This window comes from Oryzias latipes, chromosome 8 (assembly GCF_002234675.1).
Source record: "Oryzias latipes chromosome 8, ASM223467v1".
NCBI lineage: Eukaryota > Metazoa > Chordata > Actinopteri > Beloniformes > Adrianichthyidae > Oryzias > Oryzias latipes.
Window position 1 is genome coordinate 20,664,467 of NC_019866.2, and position 18,881 is coordinate 20,683,347.

General features: G+C 46.2%; 5 protein-coding genes across 6 annotated transcripts in view; all 5 read right to left on the reverse strand.

The window, feature by feature from the left end:
• The window catches only part of LOC101160323 (E3 ubiquitin-protein ligase SMURF2), a 64,675-nt gene extending 63,678 nt beyond the window's left edge, over positions 1–997 (reverse strand). The window contains exons 1-2 of one of the 2 annotated variants that reach the window (XM_023957969.1): positions 934–993; positions 795–871 (exon numbers count right to left, since the gene is read on the reverse strand). In XM_023957969.1, coding sequence (XP_023813737.1) covers positions 795–846 — 52 coding nt within the window. In that variant the 5' untranslated portion in view covers positions 847–871; positions 934–993. Of the gene's footprint in view, positions 1–794 lie in introns of both variants that reach the window. The other variant, XM_004071819.4, reaches the window with a different exon arrangement.
• A 1,962-nt stretch (positions 998–2,959) lies between these two features.
• LOC111947810 (importin subunit alpha-1-like) lies at positions 2,960–5,790 on the reverse strand. The gene is given in 16 exon segments (XM_023957974.1): positions 2,960–3,070; positions 3,147–3,296; positions 3,370–3,390; positions 3,392–3,553; positions 3,635–3,654; positions 3,657–3,701; positions 3,704–3,850; positions 3,853–3,865; positions 3,940–4,203; positions 4,303–4,397; positions 4,469–4,522; positions 4,525–4,736; positions 4,822–4,910; positions 5,090–5,230; positions 5,329–5,442; positions 5,652–5,790. Coding segments are annotated over 15 exon segments (1,557 nt in total). The 5' UTR covers positions 5,383–5,442; positions 5,652–5,790; the 3' UTR covers positions 2,960–2,980.
• Positions 5,791–7,071: 1,281 nt separating this feature from the next.
• On the reverse strand, positions 7,072–12,940 carry LOC111947805 (nucleosome-remodeling factor subunit BPTF-like). Its single transcript, XM_023957949.1, is given in 17 exon segments — positions 7,072–7,157; positions 9,510–9,581; positions 9,583–9,663; positions 9,666–9,700; positions 9,776–9,860; positions 10,364–10,387; positions 10,389–10,519; positions 10,779–10,816; positions 10,899–10,993; positions 11,160–11,363; positions 11,469–11,519; positions 11,521–11,695; positions 11,831–11,862; positions 11,864–11,914; positions 11,992–12,612; positions 12,727–12,789; positions 12,875–12,940. Coding segments are annotated over 17 exon segments (1,863 nt in total). The 3' UTR covers positions 7,072–7,118.
• On the reverse strand, positions 12,493–14,667 carry LOC111947811 (flocculation protein FLO11-like). The gene is made up of 2 exons (XM_023957980.1): positions 13,390–14,667; positions 12,493–13,298 (listed from the first exon to the last, which is right to left on the reverse strand). The coding sequence occupies exons 1-2, from the start codon at positions 14,021–14,023 to the stop codon at positions 13,114–13,116; spliced, it is 819 nt and encodes a 272-aa protein (XP_023813748.1). The 5' UTR covers positions 14,024–14,667; the 3' UTR covers positions 12,493–13,113.
• A 101-nt stretch (positions 14,668–14,768) lies between these two features.
• The window catches only part of LOC111947806 (nucleosome-remodeling factor subunit BPTF-like), an 8,723-nt gene continuing 4,610 nt past the window's right edge, over positions 14,769–18,881 (reverse strand). Inside the window, exons 2-7 of the mRNA XM_023957950.1 lie at positions 18,698–18,846; positions 18,380–18,611; positions 15,787–15,923; positions 15,606–15,699; positions 15,348–15,526; positions 14,769–15,265 (exon numbers count right to left, since the gene is read on the reverse strand). Coding sequence (XP_023813718.1) covers positions 14,918–15,265; positions 15,348–15,526; positions 15,606–15,699; positions 15,787–15,923; positions 18,380–18,611; positions 18,698–18,846 — 1,139 coding nt within the window. The 3' untranslated portion in view covers positions 14,769–14,917. The remainder of the gene's footprint in view (positions 15,266–15,347; positions 15,527–15,605; positions 15,700–15,786; positions 15,924–18,379; positions 18,612–18,697; positions 18,847–18,881) is intronic.

The following is an 18,881-nucleotide window of genomic DNA, read 5'->3' on the forward strand; positions in this document are numbered from 1 at the left end:
TTGAAAACAAGCCACCTAAACAGCTCCATAATGACCCACCTCCTCCGTATATGACCTGCATTTTTAGGGTTTTGGGGGGGGGAAAACGTGGTTCCGTCTGCAGAAACTCAACACTGACCCGCTTTAGCAACAACAAAGGCGGCAGCTGTCTGCCAGTAAATATTATGGCACACTGCTCAATGGCAGTTGTAGACGCTGGTGACCTGTGGGGCTGCCTGTCAACTTTAGCCGGGGCTGGAGCGGTCAGCGGGCATAAAGGCTCGATTATTGTGGCCAACTGGCGGGGTGACTGGCTGGCTAAGCTAACGTCAGCTACTACAACCGTGAACCCGTCCGTCTGCCGGCGGAACAGACTCCCAGGCGACTCTCGTTTCCTCTGAGCAATTTATGTTTATTTTAAATGCAAGAAAAACCACCTTTAATTTCTGTATCCTACAGAAATAAAACTAAACGAACACAGACAGACCTACGCTCTTTCTGTGTGGGATCCGTGTTATTTATGGTCATTTCAATCCCAAGGCTGAGACTATTTCCAAGAACAATATAATACAATTTAGGGGTACATTTCGCGTCCACGAGAATATTTATTCATTTTGTGGAAACAGCATAGGAAAATATACACATTTAAATAACATTTGGGCTACTGAAATGAAATACGTAAATGACAGGAGGAAAAGGGTAGGCAGCGAGCCAACTCCGCGACCCATGGGAACGGTTCATCCAGCAAATACACCCAACCTTCCAAGCTAGTGTGTGGGAATAGAGTTGGAGATTTAAAGCGTCGCTCGGTAACCCTGTTAGTCGCAGCTTCACGGGGCCATTCCGCCGAACTCCTTGGTTAGACATTTCCTCTTGGTTCCAACCTCTACTGCTGAAAATATATATTAAAGTAAAATATAAATAATATATATATTAAAAAAAAGGTCGCTGAACCTCTCCGCTAGTTTTAGACTATAATAATGGAGCACTGTGGCCCGGATGTGGAACCGAACTGCCATAGCGAAGCTAGTAAACGTGGAAAAATGGTCTTTTCACAACATGAAGAAAAAAATCGCGGCGCAGATGGCATTTCTACAAAGTGACGTTCTTTCTCCTGTTCAGGCCGCGTGGACGTGCTGGCGCCGTTGGGCTTCACATCTTCAGAGGGAGCCGCCGAGTCCTCCTCTCTGCTTGTCGAGAGTTGAACTGCTGAGCCTCTGGGGGTAGATCCCGCTTCAGGAGGCTGCGGCGGCGTGCGGGGAGCAGACGGATGACGTCAGCACGCTCCGGGGGGTGGGGGCGAGGGGGACCCGCAGAGACGCTTGTGTCATGTGGTACAAAAAGTCAGGGTTACACTCGGGGTTTGAATTTTACAGGAGCAGGGAACATAAGCATAATTTTTACGATTTTTACAGGGGTGTTGCTGAATTTATTAAGGCCTAAGGGATCCTTTAACTTAAGCAATAAAATTATGAAAGCGAATAAACAATAACACAGATAAATATTGTTTAAATTGACATTTTGTGAAGTATATTAAATACTTCCTTTTTATCCTTGAAAAGGGTGATCATTATTTAGTACTGGTTACTTTCACATTAAAACAGTCCTGTGGATTCAGTTAAAATGGGGAAAATGCTTAAAAAAGATCAAATATTGCTTTCACACATGCATTCTTTGTAGTGAAGTGGACTTTACCATCTGAATAAAATCTACAGTGAGACCTGTTTTCCTTGCTACTTATGGAGCACAGTCCCAAAGCCATTTGGTTCAACCCATTCTTCGGTTTACAAGTGAACTGAGAATTCAGAGCGGATCAGGGCACTTTTGTGTCAAACACACCAGAGTTCAGATAAACATTCACATCTAAAGAAATTAGACTGAGCATTCAAAGAAACACATTATGGCCAGTGTGTACGTGCTGGAAGGAATCTGCAGCATGCAAACGTCAGCCACAGCCAGCTGGTTTCATGAAACACTAACAGTTGAAAAATTTGTCTGGCTGCAGTGTCTGATATTCCTCTCTAGTGACACCTAGTGCCATCCTGTAATAATCACCTGTAAATTTAGCATATGCATTTTTTCCAATTGATCAGATAGATGCCACTTTTTTCACTGCAAATGCATTTTAATTGTGGCTTTTTAGTATGACAACTATATAATTATTGAACTTTCAAAAGAAGTTTAGAAAGTGTAATCAATACAAATAAACAAAATCCCCTGTTACTGGAATACATGTCAAATGAATAAAACAATTTGGGTGAAATACCTTTCCTGAGAAGTATACACGTCTTTGTAAACCACTTTTTTTTAGAAAATAACTTAGCTTATTAGAATATTATTGTATTAGATTATGAAAATCCCCTTTACAAAGCATGGTCTGATTTAGTTTGAGATTATTTATAAGATGGGGATTATGAAACCGGTATTAAAACTTTTTACCTAGGTCACTCAGGGAGCACAGAGCGTCAACACCCGCCTTTAGGGAACCACTCTGATGGCGACTTTAACATGTTTTGGTGGCATTTTTCTCACGTCAATCAGGAGCAGACAAAAGAACTGCCATTTGAAGAAACTTTCAGTGAAGGAAATACTACAGTTTTGCTATATGGTTCCATTCTGATGCATCCACTTAGTCAGATCCACATACCTTTGTTTTACTCATCTGGATAAGAACTCATTCACTGAGGAGCACAGTACAGCAACACAATCCTTTAAATAGGTAGAACTTACAAATCCAGATGGTCAAAAACTGACCCAAAAACTCATTTTTGGACCAACTCTTAGCCCTTTGAATTGTTGGATTAAAATTCTAACCGTCGCTTCGTAGATATGATCCACCAATGCACAAATCTGAATTTAAATATGAAAAAATGCATTTTATGACAAACATGGCAAGATTCAATAACTTTATTTACAAACTTGTGTTAAAAGTTTTTGTACAAAACATAGAAAACCGACAAACAGTAGCATAGAGGCGAGTGCAGACATCAGCAGAAGCCATTTAGAAATTGAAAGTGCTCTGGTCATCGCTGATCTGGAAAGTGTACGAGTGATCCGTTGCTTGTGGAACCACACACTGCACCACCTCCTCCTGTTGAAATGAGGACAAAACCCAGTCAGAGAGCTTCAGAGGGAGGACAGTCTCCGCGCTCCACAACACCACCAACCTCTTCAGAGAAGTACTTCTCAATCAGATTGAGAGCAGCTTTGTAGACCATCTCGTTCTCATGAGCCTGCAGCGCCTCGATCTTGTCCAGGCCGCCAAATTCTTCAATCATTAGGCTGAGTTTGTCGGACTCCCCGATCTTATCTCCAGCCTTTCAAAACAAAACGTTTGGGCGTAAAAATGACGCAAAGTCATAAACGTAATCGACAAAAACGTCTACTCACCAAAAAGATGTTGGTTATTGCCATCCAGGATGACGAGGACGGTTTTGCAGTCTTTGGAGGAGAGCAGATTCAGCAGGGGTTCCAGAACGTTTGCTTGGACCAAGTACACCACCTGCTGAACAGTGCCCCCGCTGGTGAAGTTTGTAACTGCCCACACAGCCTCCTTCTGGGTTTTGTAGTCAGCCTGCAGGGACAGAGGGTTTTGCAGGAATGTGACAAGGAGCTCTGACTTTATGGATCGGACCGAACGCTCTTCGTGACTTACCCGCACCAGCAGGTCCACCAGTACGGCACCAGGCCGGCATCGATGACCTCCTGGATCTGAGAGTCTTCCCGGCTGTGATGTTGGACAGAGTCCAGGCGGCTTCCTTCTGAATGTTGGGCTTCTTGTGCCGCAGCAGTTTAGGGAACATGAACAAGGCCCCGGCATCCAGAACGGCCTGAGTCTGCTCGTCTGTACCCGTCACTATGTTGCCAATGGACGCAGAGCTGGAGTCTGGAGGAAAGGTCAAAGGTGACTTTCGCAATCCTGCGAAACCTCACTAGAAGCAGAAGGAAGCGGATACCTACAATTACGGGCAGCTCTTCAAAGCCGAGCAGCTTCACCAGGCGGGGAATCAAACCCGTCCCGGCCACGATCTCTATGCGGTCGTTTGAACCATCTGTCAGGTAGGAAACGGCCCAACAGGCGTCAGCCAGCACCTCCCGGTCATCATGGTGGAGAAGCCGGATGAGGGCGGGCATGACTTGCTGGACGGCGCTTATGGGTGGGGATGGGTTCTTGTTGCGGCAAAGATTCGACAACGTCCACGTCACGTTTCTCAAAAAGCCAGGCTGTAAAGAATCCAGACAAAGAAAATGAACATATGTCTGTGAAACTGGAACGTCTCAACGTGCCGGGCGCCACCAGAGAGTTAAAGAAACGAAACTTACAGTAAACACATTCAGGTCAGGGACGGCCAGCAGGCTCAGCAGAGGGGCCACAGCTCCATGCTTGATCACTCTGTCTCGGAGAGCTGATCCGTCACCTGAAGGAGGAAGAGACTTGTAGCCAAGAAAACATTTTCATGACAATTTTCCCCAACAGTCGTTCCTTTACCAGCAATATTTCCAAGAGCCCAGACCGCCTGCTCGCTGATGTGCAGGTGGGGGACGTGACCAAGTTTATGAAGGCGGGGATGGCCCCGCCCTCAACCACAGCGGCCGTCTGATCGGACGTTCCGGAGGCGATGTTTGTCAAAGCCCAGGAGGCCTCAAACTGGATGGGAGGAAAATCCATCAATCCCAGGAAGGCCACAAACTTGGGGATGAGGCCGGCGCTGATCATCTGGTCAATGGGAGGATGTTTTTCGCGTGACAAAAGTTTCCTGGATTAAAAAATAGAAAAGTTGGAGCTTATAACTTGGCTGTGGATCAGAACACTTAAATTTTTTTGGGTGGGGGAGGTGTTACCGTGCGGCCTGGGTCGCCTGCAGCTGGGACTCACGGCTGCCACTGTTCAGCCCAGAGACGATCTCTTCAATCGTCCACTGCCTGGAGTTCTGCATGAAATCACATGTGGAGCAATTAGTGACTATGAAGAAATCTAAGAAAATTAAACGAGACAATGTTTCACTACAGAGAAGAACTAGTTTTTTTGGTCAGTTGATAGTCACAACTGGCGCTTTTTAACATTTGCTTGCTCCTTGTTATTACTTAAAAGAATTGGAACAGAGCTTACTTGGCAGTTTTGAGTCCTTTCCTGAAGAGGAGAAGTGGCCTCCTCCGGAGCCGCCGCCACATTCCTCCTCTTGAACATCTGATCATCCTTCTTCGCCTTCCGGAGCTCGACGTTCACCTCCACCCTCCTGCGTCGCAGCTCCTGCAACAATCACGTGAAAACGTCACACACCTGCACGGCTGCACTCAGCGACGACATGCCGTACTTTGAGATCATGAGGCCGGCCTGGGTCAACTCACGTTGGCATCCTTGCCTTTGTTCTTAAACTGAGTCAAGCGTGGAGTTTCAGACATTTTTGATTGGAAAAAAACGAGCCGAAAACGGCAAAGTTAAGTCCTGATCAAATGTAAAACCTGCAAAACACAAGATTAACATATTAAGTACAAACTGTCCTAAAATAGATGTAAGCACGCATGCTGAGCTCATTATTCGACTTCCAAAAGTGACATGTGTTTGGGTGAAGCGACGTTTATCAAAGTAAAAGTTTGAAAGACATAACATTTGGGAGCAATTACATGAAATTCTTCGTAGGTTTGAGAAAGACAGCTTAAAATTAACTCACCTCTCCTCTGAAGAAAAGGAAATGTTCAGAAAATGCTGCGCTGACCTTTAAATTGTCGGTACAATGGTTTCTGATTGGGTTGTTCGAGCGAAAGCATCTGACCGCGGGCGCTGATTGGCTTCTTTGAAAAAAAATCAAGGCTCTGACGGGAAGTGACGTCACGTTAGAAGTATCGCGATACTTGACTTTGTGACGATGTCTAAAGCGTCTGTCATCTTTTTAATCAAAAATTTCAAATTAAAAGTTATTTCTGATACGTTTATTACTTGATGTGGCTAAATAAGTTCGGAATGATGGCAATGATTGTTGCTGATGATGATCGATGTGATGTATTCCTTGATGTTGTGTTTTGTACTCTGTTATGTTCAATATAGCTGGAAAAAATAAACGTTATTTTGGATTATTTGAAATTATGTGTTTAAACAACAGGTTTTGTTTTTAAAGCAAAAAAATGTTTTCTTTTGCTTATAATTTTATTTTTAATGCATTTTGGTAAAAAAAATTAATTCTGCGTGAAACTACTGTGGATATTAATATCTAAAATACACACATTTTACACAAAACAGGTAAAAAAAAAAGATATTTAAAAGTATGTGTATTTTTTTAACAAACACAACATTCACATTCATCTTAAAAAAATATTCTTTTGATTTTCATGTTTTGTCCTTAATAGTTTTGCAATATACATAAGCAACAAGGTACACTGATATTTATATTTTAAATTCATTTTAAAACTTGTTGCAATTTAAAGTTGATCATGACTGCTTTACATTACTAAAGATACACAAAGACAAAATCAGTCTTCAGTTTTATTAATTCCATATACATCAATATGTGTTCAGCTGCAATACAAAAAAAAGAAATCAAGTTCAAATCTGATGACTTTTACAAAGGGGAGGAACCTTCAACTATTTCACCCTCGTCAGACGGCCACAATTGCAAAGCAACTCCTCAGCTTCTTACTGCACTTTCAGTAGGTTTTACAGTTTATTAGCAACGTCCCAAAAACAGTCTTTTATGCCACTGAAGGATGAGTGGAAATGGATGCAAAACGTTGTTCCACTTTGAACTCTGAACATTTGGACATGATGCTCAGTAGAACTCAGCCACTGAGCGGTTAGCAGACATGATGACCACAAAATGGTCGAAAGAAATCTTTCCACAAAGTGTAAAAAAAAAAAAAAAGGTAAAAAATAAGATACATGGAAATACGAGAGCTCCTTAAGAGTTTCTCCGAGGTAACTTTCTCCTGAAATGCCTCAGGTGTTTCTGCTCCTCGGTTCAGGCCCGCAGATGGAGACAGGTCAGAGAGGTCCCCGTACAGCTTTAAACGGAAGGGGGCGCCCCGCCTGACTGGTCCTGTGAAAGCAGCACTGCTGGTTGCACGCCGGAGCATCACAGAGTTCAGTTCAGAAAAGCCTTTTTTTTTAGGCAAGTGCATTTAGTTTGCTCAATGTGCAACGCTTTCTAAGAGGCTGAAGAAGACTGAAGCTTGTTGTTATGAGACCTACAGGATGTGGAGAGAGAGCAGCTGTTGAGAGCTCTTCACATTACACATCTGTACAGCTTAAAGGCAGACAGAGAAGCTGCAAGAAGTCGGATCATGCAGCCATGTGGCGTGATGACACTTGGAATGCATTTATTGGTGCTTTTTTTTTTCTTTTTCCACAGCTACAAAATCAGGGGGCAGTGGGAACAAATCCCTCCTTCTTGTAGTACATTTTAGAATGTAAAAAACAAATCTAAATGTTTGGTTTTCATCATTATTTAAAACGTACATAGTCACTTTAGTATGGCAGACGGGTCAAACTGAGGGTGGAAGGAACATAGAAAAGTTGACATAAATATATCTCTCTCATAAATAAAATGTGCGCTTTATACATTGTAGACAACATATTTAACATATCTAATCAAAACTGAGATGTTTTTAGCAATAATACAGGTTTAGAAACCCAATGTATTTAAAATCCCACTGAATCTTCTACTGGGTGTCGATCAGAAACAGGGAAATGAAAATGTCGACATGCTGCTTTTTCATTATCAGTAGTTGGGATCTTTTTTTTTTTCTGTTTGAATAAAAAAAAAAAGAAGATTTAAAGATCACTAGAGACCCCGGCATCCAGTCCAGACTCCAGCTAGACTGGGCCCACTTAAGAATCTGACAATCTGTAAGAAAGAACACATGGATGGCTTCAAACAAAAGCATGCACCAAAGGTGAACAGACACTAATGCAAGACGATGCAAATGATCCTGATGTGACCGATGCTGGACAGAAAACTTCAACTCTATTATGGCTGCTTTGTGAAAAGGAGAAAACTCTAAAGAGCTAATAAAAACAATCCAAAAGATGTCTAATGTCCTACTCTGATTATCTTTTGATCTATTTTAATTATCATTATGCTGTTTTTAGCTAAATCCTTTTGGATGGTGTTGTTTTTTAGGACAGAGTTTCTGCAGGAGCAGCAGCAGTTCGTTAGTAATTTTTTTCTCTAAATTGTGGGCAGGACCTTCCACTTCCTATTGCTGAAAGCTCTCTGTTTACACTCTCTCCTGCTAGCCCATCACACCCTAAACTAAATTAGCAGTACAACAAAAATGGCGAGCAATATTGGAGCTATCCGGGCGTGCGGTCTGGAGCCAGATGTCATCTCAGAGGAGGAAAACAAAGACGTTCATGGGTCTATTTGTGCACAAATGAATGCATCAGAATGGAGTGGAGCAGGAAGCTTGAGGCCCACCCGGTGTATTTTCTAAGTAACAAATAATTGTTACTGATTCACAACAATTTGAGTAAAGAAATTCTCAAAAATGTCATTTGAAGCTTACTTTTCTGCTTTTAGGCAAGAAACATTTGAAAACATTTTGTCGGACTAAATACGTTTATACGATGTAAAATATAAAACAATTGTTCTTTTATTTAGAAAATAAAAGGTTATATTTAATTAATGCATGTTTACCCCTTCATGGTGACTTGTTTCAAATATGAGCGTATTCTGGCTAAGCTAAGAGGAAGTGTTTAAATGATAATGCAAACAAAAAGTTGACATTGTGTTTCTTTCCAAAGTAAACCTGTAAAAATGGATTTTTGTTAATGTTGCTTCAAACATTTTTCAGAATAAGATTTACTTGAAATTGAAGGCTTATCTTCATTCTACCTAACAGTCCTGACAATGAAAACCATCTTAGATCAGTGCCTGACAGCTGGAAGTCTTTAACCTTTAAAGAAGTTGTGTTTTTGGTGTTTTTAACACGTTCTTGTGGCATTTTTCTGAGCTGAAGAGTCCCTGTAAAAACATGAATGGTATTAAGGTTGAATCTGAATACTACCCCTACCCCTCCAACTGTAGGGGCATTTGGAGCTGTAATGGTGCCAGAACTTGAGTTTCTGAGACACTATGTTTCATAACTCTCTGCTTGGAAGGATAAATGTAGGAGTGTGGGAATAATTCGGTTTTAGCCTTAATCTCTTGCATTTAAGGAGTTAATCTGGACTATTGGCATTTATTTCTGTTCTTAAATTCAATTAATGACATTTTTCTTGGTTTACTGCTTTAGTTGTGATTCTTATGCCTTAAGCTTTTTCTGTAAATGACTGCATATGATTCCATGAGCACATTAAAAAGAAACTGCTATCCGAGTGTGTAGAATTGGTTCCAGCTTTCACTGAGTTAGTGTTGTAAGTTTAAGACACACATGCAGATGGTGGAGGAAAAAAAACAAAGTGTCATGGAAGGAGAAGGAAAAGCGACAGGACTGATCCAGCGAAGCCGGTCAGAGCTCGCAGTGAGCCGAGAAGCGGAGGGCAGAGGAAAAAAGCCGAGCTTGAACCTTCCGTCAGAGCCGCTGCCTCGTCTTACCCTGCTCGCCTTGAACCCTTTCAGCTTCTGCACAAAGAAGGCCTCCAGCACCTCCGCACACTGAAAGAAGGGGGGTGTCGTTGGGATTGTAGTAGCGACAGTTGTCAAAGATTTTGGTCACGTCTGCCACGAACTCCGTGAGCTTTCTGGTAATGTCGCTTTTTGCAGATGGGTTTCCATCGTGGAGAAATCTGAAAGTCAGGAATGGCGTCAGTGAGCCGTGCTTCACTTCCTTCTGCGGTTTGTTTTTCATCGTTCGCTCCTACCCATTGGTTCCTTGATGACCCGATAATAATCTGGGGCGTCGTGGGGATCCACCGGTTCTAGGAAAGGCCACGCCATTTTGTGTGACTGCAAAAACAAAAGCAAAATAACAATAAAGACAAAAAAGGGATGAAAACCACATTTAAAATTATAACAGTAATTAAAAAGAGATCCCTCGCTATACTGCGGTTCACCTTTAGCAGTTTTTTTTCTAGGCAAACTTGCATGTTTTACTAATTAATGGATAACAGCAAACTGTAATGAGTGTTGTGCTTGGCTGTATTCTACTGTCAATCAATCTCCGTGCCGTCTCTCCTGTCGAGAAAGCGTTCCATTTTCCAGAGCTGCATAATTCTTTGATGCGATCAAATCTTTGTTTTTCATTCTATAAAACTAGAACTTTGACAGTTTAAACAAGAGAGAAAAGGGAAAATGTTGTTTAAGAAAAGAGTAGAAAGCGTGCAGTGAGGAGTTTTACAGCCTCAAAACATCTATACTCCTACTGTCTGGTGTTGGTGTTATTAGAAAATAACTCCTGAGAAAACGAGGGACCACAGTAAGGTGTTGTGTGTAGACGAGAGGATTCCGACCTGCAATGAACGCAATATTCTTTTTTAAGCCCTCGTAGTCCTTGTCTGTGAGGGGCGATAAAACTGTCATGGCGTCTTCTGTGGACTGACACTGTGGACAGACGTACAGGTCGATGTGATTGGCTTCGCTCTGCAGGATGCCCACACAGCGCCCGTTGGTACCAGTTCTGGCAGCGGTCCACAGCCGATGTAAAACCTGCAGGAGAGCCATTGCTGTGCATCAGTACCGGCTTTGGAACAAGACGGCGAATTTTCAGTGGATCCCTTCGAGCCTTACTGGATTCATCGTACGGCGTCCGGCAGATGCAGTACAGCTCCTCGCTGCAGCCTCCTTCCTGGCTGCGCTTGCAGTCGCTGCACACAAAGTCCTCCAACTTCTTGGCTTCTTTCTCCGTGATGCCGACACATGCGCCATGGAACCAGTTGGAGCACAGGTCGCAACCGATGTAAAACCTGGGAGAAAAAGGCAACTTTTACGACAACAACCGGCATCAGTGATGTCTGATGTGCAGGAGATGGTTGGTGCCGAGCGTACTTGGACTCGTCGTAGGGCGTTTTGCAGATACAGTACAGTTTGGTGTCCTTCTTGTGATCTTTTGAGGTAGAAGACAGTTTCTTCTTCTTCTTTTTGTGTTTGGAGTCTCGGTCCTTGTCCTTGTCCCTGTCCTCGTCTTTGTCTCTCTCCCGGTGTCTGTCGCGCTCCTGATCACGCTCCTTTTCTTGATCCCGGTCCCGTTCTCTGTCTTTGTCCCGTTTCTTGGTCTTCTCGTGGTGTCTGTCTCGATCTCTGGCTTTTTTCTCTGTCTCTCTCGTCGTCTCTCTTGCGCTTGTGGGTGGAGGACGGAGGCGCCGTGGCGTGGGGGAGCTGTGGCGGCTGAACGAGGTGGGAGGACTGGGCGGCGGCAGCCGCCTTCACCGTTGCTGCGGCGGCCTGGGTAATGGCAGCCCGGGCCTTCTCCTTTTCTCGCTGTAGCCTCGCCAAGTCCCTCCTCAGCTCCTCCTGACAGGAAAAGCATTCATGAATAATCTGTTTTGCTCATGTACTGCAGAAACTTTGCATCCCGTCTCACAGAGTTTACATCTCTGTGGTGGAATTTCTAAAGACCTGCACTTGAAGCTGCAGCTCCTTGTCCAGCAGCGCCCTCTTCTTCAGGATTTTCAGCCTTCAGCTGCTCTTTGTGTTTGTACAGCAGCGCGGTCAGCTTGGTGGCGTTCTGCTTGGAGCGTTTCTGCTCCACCACCTCTTCTTTTTTCCTTTTCTTAGCGGCCTGCTTCTCATCCTTTTCTATCTTGTCGAGGATGAACTTCATTACCTGGTTGCACACGATCATTCTGAGGGCAGAAAATTCTATGTGAGGCGAGGCGTTGTCTGGTTTAGAGAAAAGGAGTCTTCCAGAAAATGTAACATTCAGAAATGAAGTGAGATCAAACTCAGATTGGGTAAATGTGACATTAGGAGACCCAAACCTCTGGTTCTCCTCTCGTTCTGCAGCAGCCTGGGGTCTTCCTTTGCTTCAGCTGTTCTACTGCAGAATTTTGCTTCACTAACACCTAATATTCATTAGAAAAATGCAGTTAATAAGAATACAAATCACCTGCAAAGGAATCTTGTTTTCCTCAGGGCCTACCTGCTTCTGCGAGCCGTCTTTAGGACTTAACACCTGCGTGTTCTGCTCCTGTTCCCTTTTAGCCTCGTTGTGTTTCTTCTTCTTTGGCACATGCTGGACTTGCTGCTGTGGCTGAATCCTTGGAAGCTGCTCCTGAACTCCTGCTGACGCCTGAATGGTCACCATGTTCTGGAGTTGGTGGGCCTGAATTGGGCCGGTTTTCTGCTGGATCTGGATGGGGAGCTGCAGCTTGATTTGCTGGGGAACAGCGCCTCCCTGCTGCTGGGCCTGCGCCTGGATCTGGGCCTGGATCTGAGCTGCAACATGCGGCGGTAGAGGCGGACAGCAGCTGGACTGGCTGTTGGAGACCTGGAACAGTGATGAGTTGATGCCTGATGGGGGACTGGACCTGGATCTGAGGCTGTGTTTGGACTTGAGACTGACTTTGAGGTTGGAACTGGACTTGGAGTTTCGCCTGGACTTGGGTTGGGGCTTGGACCTGAAGCTGTTGCGTGACCCGGCCGGTTGTGGGGCCTGCACTGTAAACTGGGGCTGCGTCTGGACGTGTGACTGAATGTGGAGCTGGGGCTGCAGGGACGAGTGAGTTTGAACTTGGTTTTGCTGCTGAAGCTGGACCTGGACCTGGGGAAGGAGGTGGGATTGGATCTGGGGTTGAGGTTGAAGCTGAATTTGGGTCTGTGGCTGGGATAGAAGCTGCGGTTCAGTCTGTGGTTTAGTTTGAAATGATGCTTGTACCTGGTGGAACTGGACCTGGGTCGGGGACTGCAGCTGGGCCTGGAATTGTGCTTGGGTTTGAGTCTGCAGCGGGGCCCACACTTTTTGTTGGGGACTGCAGCTGGATTTGGGTTTGCGGCTGAAGTTGTGCTCTGGGCTGGAACTGAACCTGGATCTGGGGGTGAATCTGAGCAGGAGTCTGGATGTGTGGCATCTGCTGAACCTGTGCGCACATTTGGGTCTGGAGCTGAAGAGGAGTATGGGCTTGGGGCTGTGGGGGTCTTGTGGGGGACACCACAGAGGAAACGGGTATCCCCTTCACATGAACCTGCACTGCTGAGATGGTCTGCGGCAGTTGCTGTGTGGATATCAAAGCAGTGGGCTGGACTTGTGCTCGAGTGGGCGGAGTCAGGGGTGGCTGAGGCGAAGGAGTAATGGGGGAGGCTGTGGGGACTGATACAGAGCCAGGTACAGACACCAGGGCAGGTGGTGTGACTGGAGCTGCAGCCTGCTGAGCCGTCTGAACTGCAGTCTGAGGTTCTGAGAAAGCTGGAGGCCACCTTGGGGCTGAGCTGCCCTCTGCTCTATCCGAGCTACAACAGGAAAGAAGTGAAGCTTTAAAGTTTGACCAGCTTAAAGAAACATCCTCAAAGGAAACACTCAGGGTGTGGAAATCGTCCTTACCTGGCACTGAAGGTGTGGTGGAGGTGGCTGTGACTGGTGTCACAACAGCATTTGCTACAGCTGTAAGTGGAGGAACAGAAACTGCAGAGAGGATCTGGGTTGCTGGCTTGGCTGGTGATGGGACGGGACTTTGAGCAGACAGAGCAGTCATGACTGGGGCAGAAATAGGTGTAAGGGCAGACATTGGAGCCTGGACAGGGCAAGGTAGTGAGGGAGAAACTGGGATTTGGCTCAAGTTGGATGGAGCTGCTGCAGAAGCAACTTGTATTAGAGACCTGACGGTAACTGCAGATGAAGCAGCTGCAGGAGCAGACATCTGCACTGGAACAGATGTTGGAATTAAGCTTTGGGCAGGACTGAGGGGCTGTGGGTGGATTTGAGATCTCTGGACTGAAAGCAAACATGTACTCTTAACAGGGGTGGTGTTGGGCGTCAGGGTGGCGTTGGGTGTAAAAGTGGTGCTGGCCATCTGTGTGGAGTTAGGTATAAGGGCGGTGTTGGTGGTCAGAGTTGTGTTTGGTGTAAAGGTGGTGGTAGATGTCAGGGAAGCGTTGGGCATTAGGGTAGTGTTTGATGTAAAGATGGTGTTGTTGGGTGTCAGAGCGGTGTTAAGTGTAGAGGTGGTGCTGGGCATCAAGGTGGAGTTGGGAGTAAAGGTGGCAGTGGATGTCAAGGTGGTGTTAAGTGTAGAGGTGGTGTTGGGCGCCAGGGCGGTGTTTGATGTGAAGGTGGTGTTGGGCACCAGGGCGGTGTTGGGAACTAGAGTGGTGTTTGGCGTAGAGGTGGTGCTAGGTGTCAGGGCAAAGCTGGGAGTCAAGGTGGTGTTGGATATTGGGGTGGTATTAGGTGTTAGGGCGGTGTTGGGTATTAGGGCGGTGTTGTGTGCCAGAGAGGTGTTGGGTATCAGGGTGGTGTTGTGTGTTAGGGCGGTGTTGGGTATCAGGGTGGTGTTGTGTGTCAGGGCGGTGCTGGGTATCAGGGTGGTGTTGTGTGTCAGGGCGGTGCTGGGTATTAGGGTGGTGTTGTGTGTCAGGGGGGTGCTGGGTATCAGGGTGGTGTTGTGTGTCAGGGCGGTGCTGGGTATCAGGGTGGTGTTGTGTGTCAGGGCGGTGCTGGGTATTAGGGTGGTGTTGTGTGTCAGGGCGGTGCTGGGTATTAGGGTGGTGTTGTGTGTCAGGGCGGTGCTGGGTATTAGGGTGGTGTTGTGTGTCAGGGCGGTGTTGGGTATTAGGGTGGTGTTGTGTGTCAGAGCAGGGATGTGGGTACTGGTTTGGTTCTGTGGGGCTGTGAGACCACGACTTGTCTAGGAGTCACACTCAGGCTTGAGGGAGGCTGGATTGAAACCGATGGAGAGGGGGAGGTTAAATACTGCGCTCCAACCAAACCCAGTGACGGGTAGGGACAGGTGATGGTGCAGTGGCAGGGATCTGTGTTTGTAGGGCAGTTTGAGCCACAGCCTGGGGCAGAGCAGGTGAAGTAGCAACCACTGGGGTTTGAACAGAGGCAGAAACTGGGCTGTGGGCGGAGCTTAAAATTTGTGATGGGCTTGACATGTGTGTAGGAGCGGCAGTGGTGCCGTCATTTGTGTTTGGGCCATGGAGGATGGAGTTGTGTGGACCTGTGCTTGGACTTGGGTGGGTATCTGGGTCTGGGCGGGGACAGGTTTTGCAGGAGCAGCAGTTGGGGAAGGGGCAGCAGAGGAGGACGGGGGCATAGGCGTGAAGAGGAAGCGCTGCACCTGACCATTGGGCATGGCGGCCTGCATTAACTGCTGACCAGGACCGGGGATGACAGTAACGCCCTGTGGGATGATTTGAAGCTGCCCCTGGGTTTGACCTTGACCTTGGATCACCACCGTTAGTCCTGGGTTTCCTCCCTGCATAGTTTTAGACAAAACCCATCTTCAGCCTCATAAACGACAACATTCAAGGTTAAATGAAAAAGGGGTTGTCCTTTACCTGTGCCCCCTGTGTCAGCTGCATAAGCTGAGCCATCGTCAGCTTGACTTGACCCTGCTGGGGTTTTTGGGCCGGAGCAGCAAAGTTCTGTCCTGCAGGGGCAGGAGATGCTGCTGCAGAACCTGTGACGGCTGGTTGATGATTACGTTTCATCTGGGTCAAAGCCTGCTGAGGTGAAGCTGCACCAAGAGTTTACATTTGATTAGTTCTTTTTTTTAACATACAACACAAACAACATTAGTTTGCAGAAGTTGAAACCTTGTTGAGCTGCAGCTGAATTTCTCATGGTGGAGGTAGATGGAGAAACGGGCGCCGCTGTGCTTGTGGTCGTCAGGCCTCCCGTGGTGACGGTCTAAAAACAAAAGTTCAAACATTAGTGAGCGTCCTTTGGAGCTGCGTTTCATTAAAAGCAAAGCTGGTGGGGTGAGCGTCACTGCACCTGCTGCTGAGCGTTTGAGGACGGGGGCGCAGATCTGAGGTTGATGTTGCCCGTTGTAGGGTGTAGTGCGCTGTAGGTCCTAAGGTTTGCTGGAGGCCCAGATGGGAAAATACTGACAACTTTCTGCTGACCTGCACCTGTTGATGAGAGGAGAAAGATGGATGATGAGGACAGAGCAGCACCCTTTTGAAGTAAATGCCCTCAAAAAACAGCAGTTTTATTTTAGACCAGAAGTAATTCAATGAAACGTGTATGTTTGATTTTCGACAAGAATTCAAAGAAATATGGCTTTTTACTGAAAAACAAAAAGAGAGAAAAATGGTGAGAAATCCTGAGGTATTTATTGAGCGGCGGGCGCAGTACGATTCTCTAGAGGCAGCGTGTTTTCTGCAACTTTTTTTTCCTGCTTGCCCTGTCCAGCAGCAAACAGATGAGAGCTGCAGGCCTCTGTTACAATAGTGGGTTCAATAGCGGGTTATGAATCTTCTGACAAACGAGGTGTATATTTGTATAAACCCCTTTTGGATTTAAGACTAAACTTAGTAATGAGTAATTTGCACTGATTTCTTGTTAACTGGACGGGAAGGCAAAGAGAAAGACAGTGGGATGTTAGAGATAGAGGATAAAGGAAGTAGAGGATGAAAAGAGGCAACAAGTAGCTGGAGGTTTCTCATAATTACGATCAAATGTAGATGACAGTCAAAAGTAGGGGTCGACCAATTACCAGTACTGATTTATTTGTTTTTTTACTGACTTATTTATTTTTAAATGAACAAAGTTATTTGCTGGTGTTTGTTTTATTCTAAATTTTGATGCCAATATCAAAATTTGCACTTTCACTGCAAATGAATATCAGCACCAAATATTGGTTACTGATAATAATAATTAACGACCCTGACATTTTTTTAAAAACAACACCTCGATCAATCTCCAGGGGAGCCAGTTTAGCTCGTGCTGGTTTGCGGCGCCTTCCGTCCGTGAAACCCGGGTTCGACTCCGGGCTGCTCCCTGTTCCCTTCTCTACCTCTGCCGGTTCCAAGCCCGGTTTGAGAAGGTTGTGTCAGGAAGGGCATCGGCGTAAAACATTGCCAAATTTACCATGCGACTCATTCGCTGTGGCGACCCCTGATGGGAGAAGCCGAAAGTGGAAGACCTCGATCAATCTCCACAGACACACTCAAATATTACAAACATACCTGTTGGCTCTAAAAAACCATCACACACATACATCAACATGTACACAATACAAATACAGCTTTCAAGCTCATGCTTGTGCAAACAAACACACACAGGTCAAGCATGTTTCATTCATGCTCGCATAATATTTGCGAAAAGTGAGCGGGCAAAGAGGCGAAAAGTTCAAATATTGGAACTTGCATCCTGTCAACCAATCAGGGACTCAGCTTTGGTCCATGACACGTTGATGATCAGCAGCTAAAGTCCAAAACAACATGGAGACTTGGAAGCTGATTGTTGCTTTTTGTTCCCCTCCTAAACTTTATGATATTTTCTTATTTGGATCGAGACAATAACAAAAAAAGGTCCTCTGAATTTATGTTAATTTTTTCTCCTTCCTGTGACAGAAAGTCATCAACCTGGGTCACAGAGACATGGAAGCACCACTGAAAGCGCCGTCATTCAGACGCAGCTGCTGCAGTAGATGGTGAAGCTCGCCGTACCGCGAGAGTCTCTGAATGATCTCATGAACCCAGACGTGAAGACGTGGTGACCGATGCTTTTGTAGAGCTCTTCTAAATAAATAATCCTGGTCTCTCAATGTCATCCGCGTCTTTCACGTGCCAGCAAAACTATTGATAGTAGCTCCTCCCACACGCGGCAGGACACACTTTTGGAGGAGCAGGGAATCTGACGTGCGTCAACAGCTGTGGCGGATGCAGATTTGCTGCGTGAACCGCGCTCGGTGTGAAAGCAGCATCAAAACATCTTCATATCAGCAACATTTGGAAGGCATGAGCTCCAAGCACAACCGTTTCCTGCTCTCTGGAGTAGGAAACGGTCTTCCCAGCAGAGGGCAGCAGGAATGCCGGTCCGGAGCCGCTGCCAGCCGAAAGGAGCTGTGCCACGTACCATGAGGTCTGTGGTGTCCAATCCCAGGAGCTGGGATTTGGAAAATCTGATGGTTCACTGGAGTTCAGATGATTCCTCTCAGAGTGTTATTCAAAGAGGCTGTAAGCCCATTTGACCAACATTCTAATGTTAAAAAATGAAATGTAGTTTCCCTTTCGGCTTTTCCCATCAGGGGTCGCCACAGCGAACGAGTCGCATGGTAAACTTGGCAACGTTTTACGCCGGACGCCCTTCCTGACGCAACCTTCTCAAAGCAACTGGGCTTGGGACCGGCACAGAAGTAGAGAAGGGAACAGGGAGCAGCCCGGAGTCGAACCCTGGTTTCACGGACGGAAGGCGCCGCAAACCAGCACGAGCTAAACCGGCTCCCTAATGTTAAAAAATGAAATACTGGGGAAAAACTGAAAACTAAAATAAAACCGAGAAAGTAGTCAAAATAGACTTTAACTCCTGATAACCTCCTCCACCTCCTCCTCCTCCTCCTCCTTCTGCTGCTGCTGCTCACCAGAGCTGTTGGTGGTTTGACCCTGTTTAACCCAGGAAGCAAAGGACTGGTGGAAGTTCTTGTCCTGCTGGAAGGGAACTGTGGAGCCGAGCTTGGAGGCCAGCACCATTTTAGCTCCGGTGGGCGCCTGTCCTGCCCTCAGGGTCGTGGGGGTGCTGGCTGCAGTGGTGGTGATGGTGGTCGTGGTGGAAGTGGCAGCAGTCGTATTTAGTCTCTGCTGCTCGAGGCGTTTCTACAAACAGAAGACGTTGGTGCTGGTGGTCAGACGGGTGCGGATGTGGAAGCAGAGAAGGCAGGAGCCGCTCTGGCCGAACTCACCTGCTGAGCTGCCAGTCTGGCCTGCTTCAGCTGATGCTCCAAATGGGCCTTCACTTCATCTGCTGTCTTTAGAGTGCTGCTGCTTTTGGAGGAGTCTATTCCTTGGGACTTTTCCCTTTCCAGTCTGCAACAACAAAAAAAGGTGAAGGCTAGAAGGAGAAGGGAATTCCTGATAAAAAGGCAC

Bases quoted from the DNA above. Each gene is read 5' to 3' on its own strand.
- LOC111947811 (XM_023957980.1), bottom strand. From the start codon at position 14,023: ATGCCCAGCACCACCTCTACACTTAACACCGCTCTGACACCCAACAAC. The intron at 13,299-13,389 runs GTAAGGACGATT...TTCCTGTTGTAG, and splicing joins CACCACACCTTCAGTGCCAG to CTCGGATAGAGCAGAGGGCA.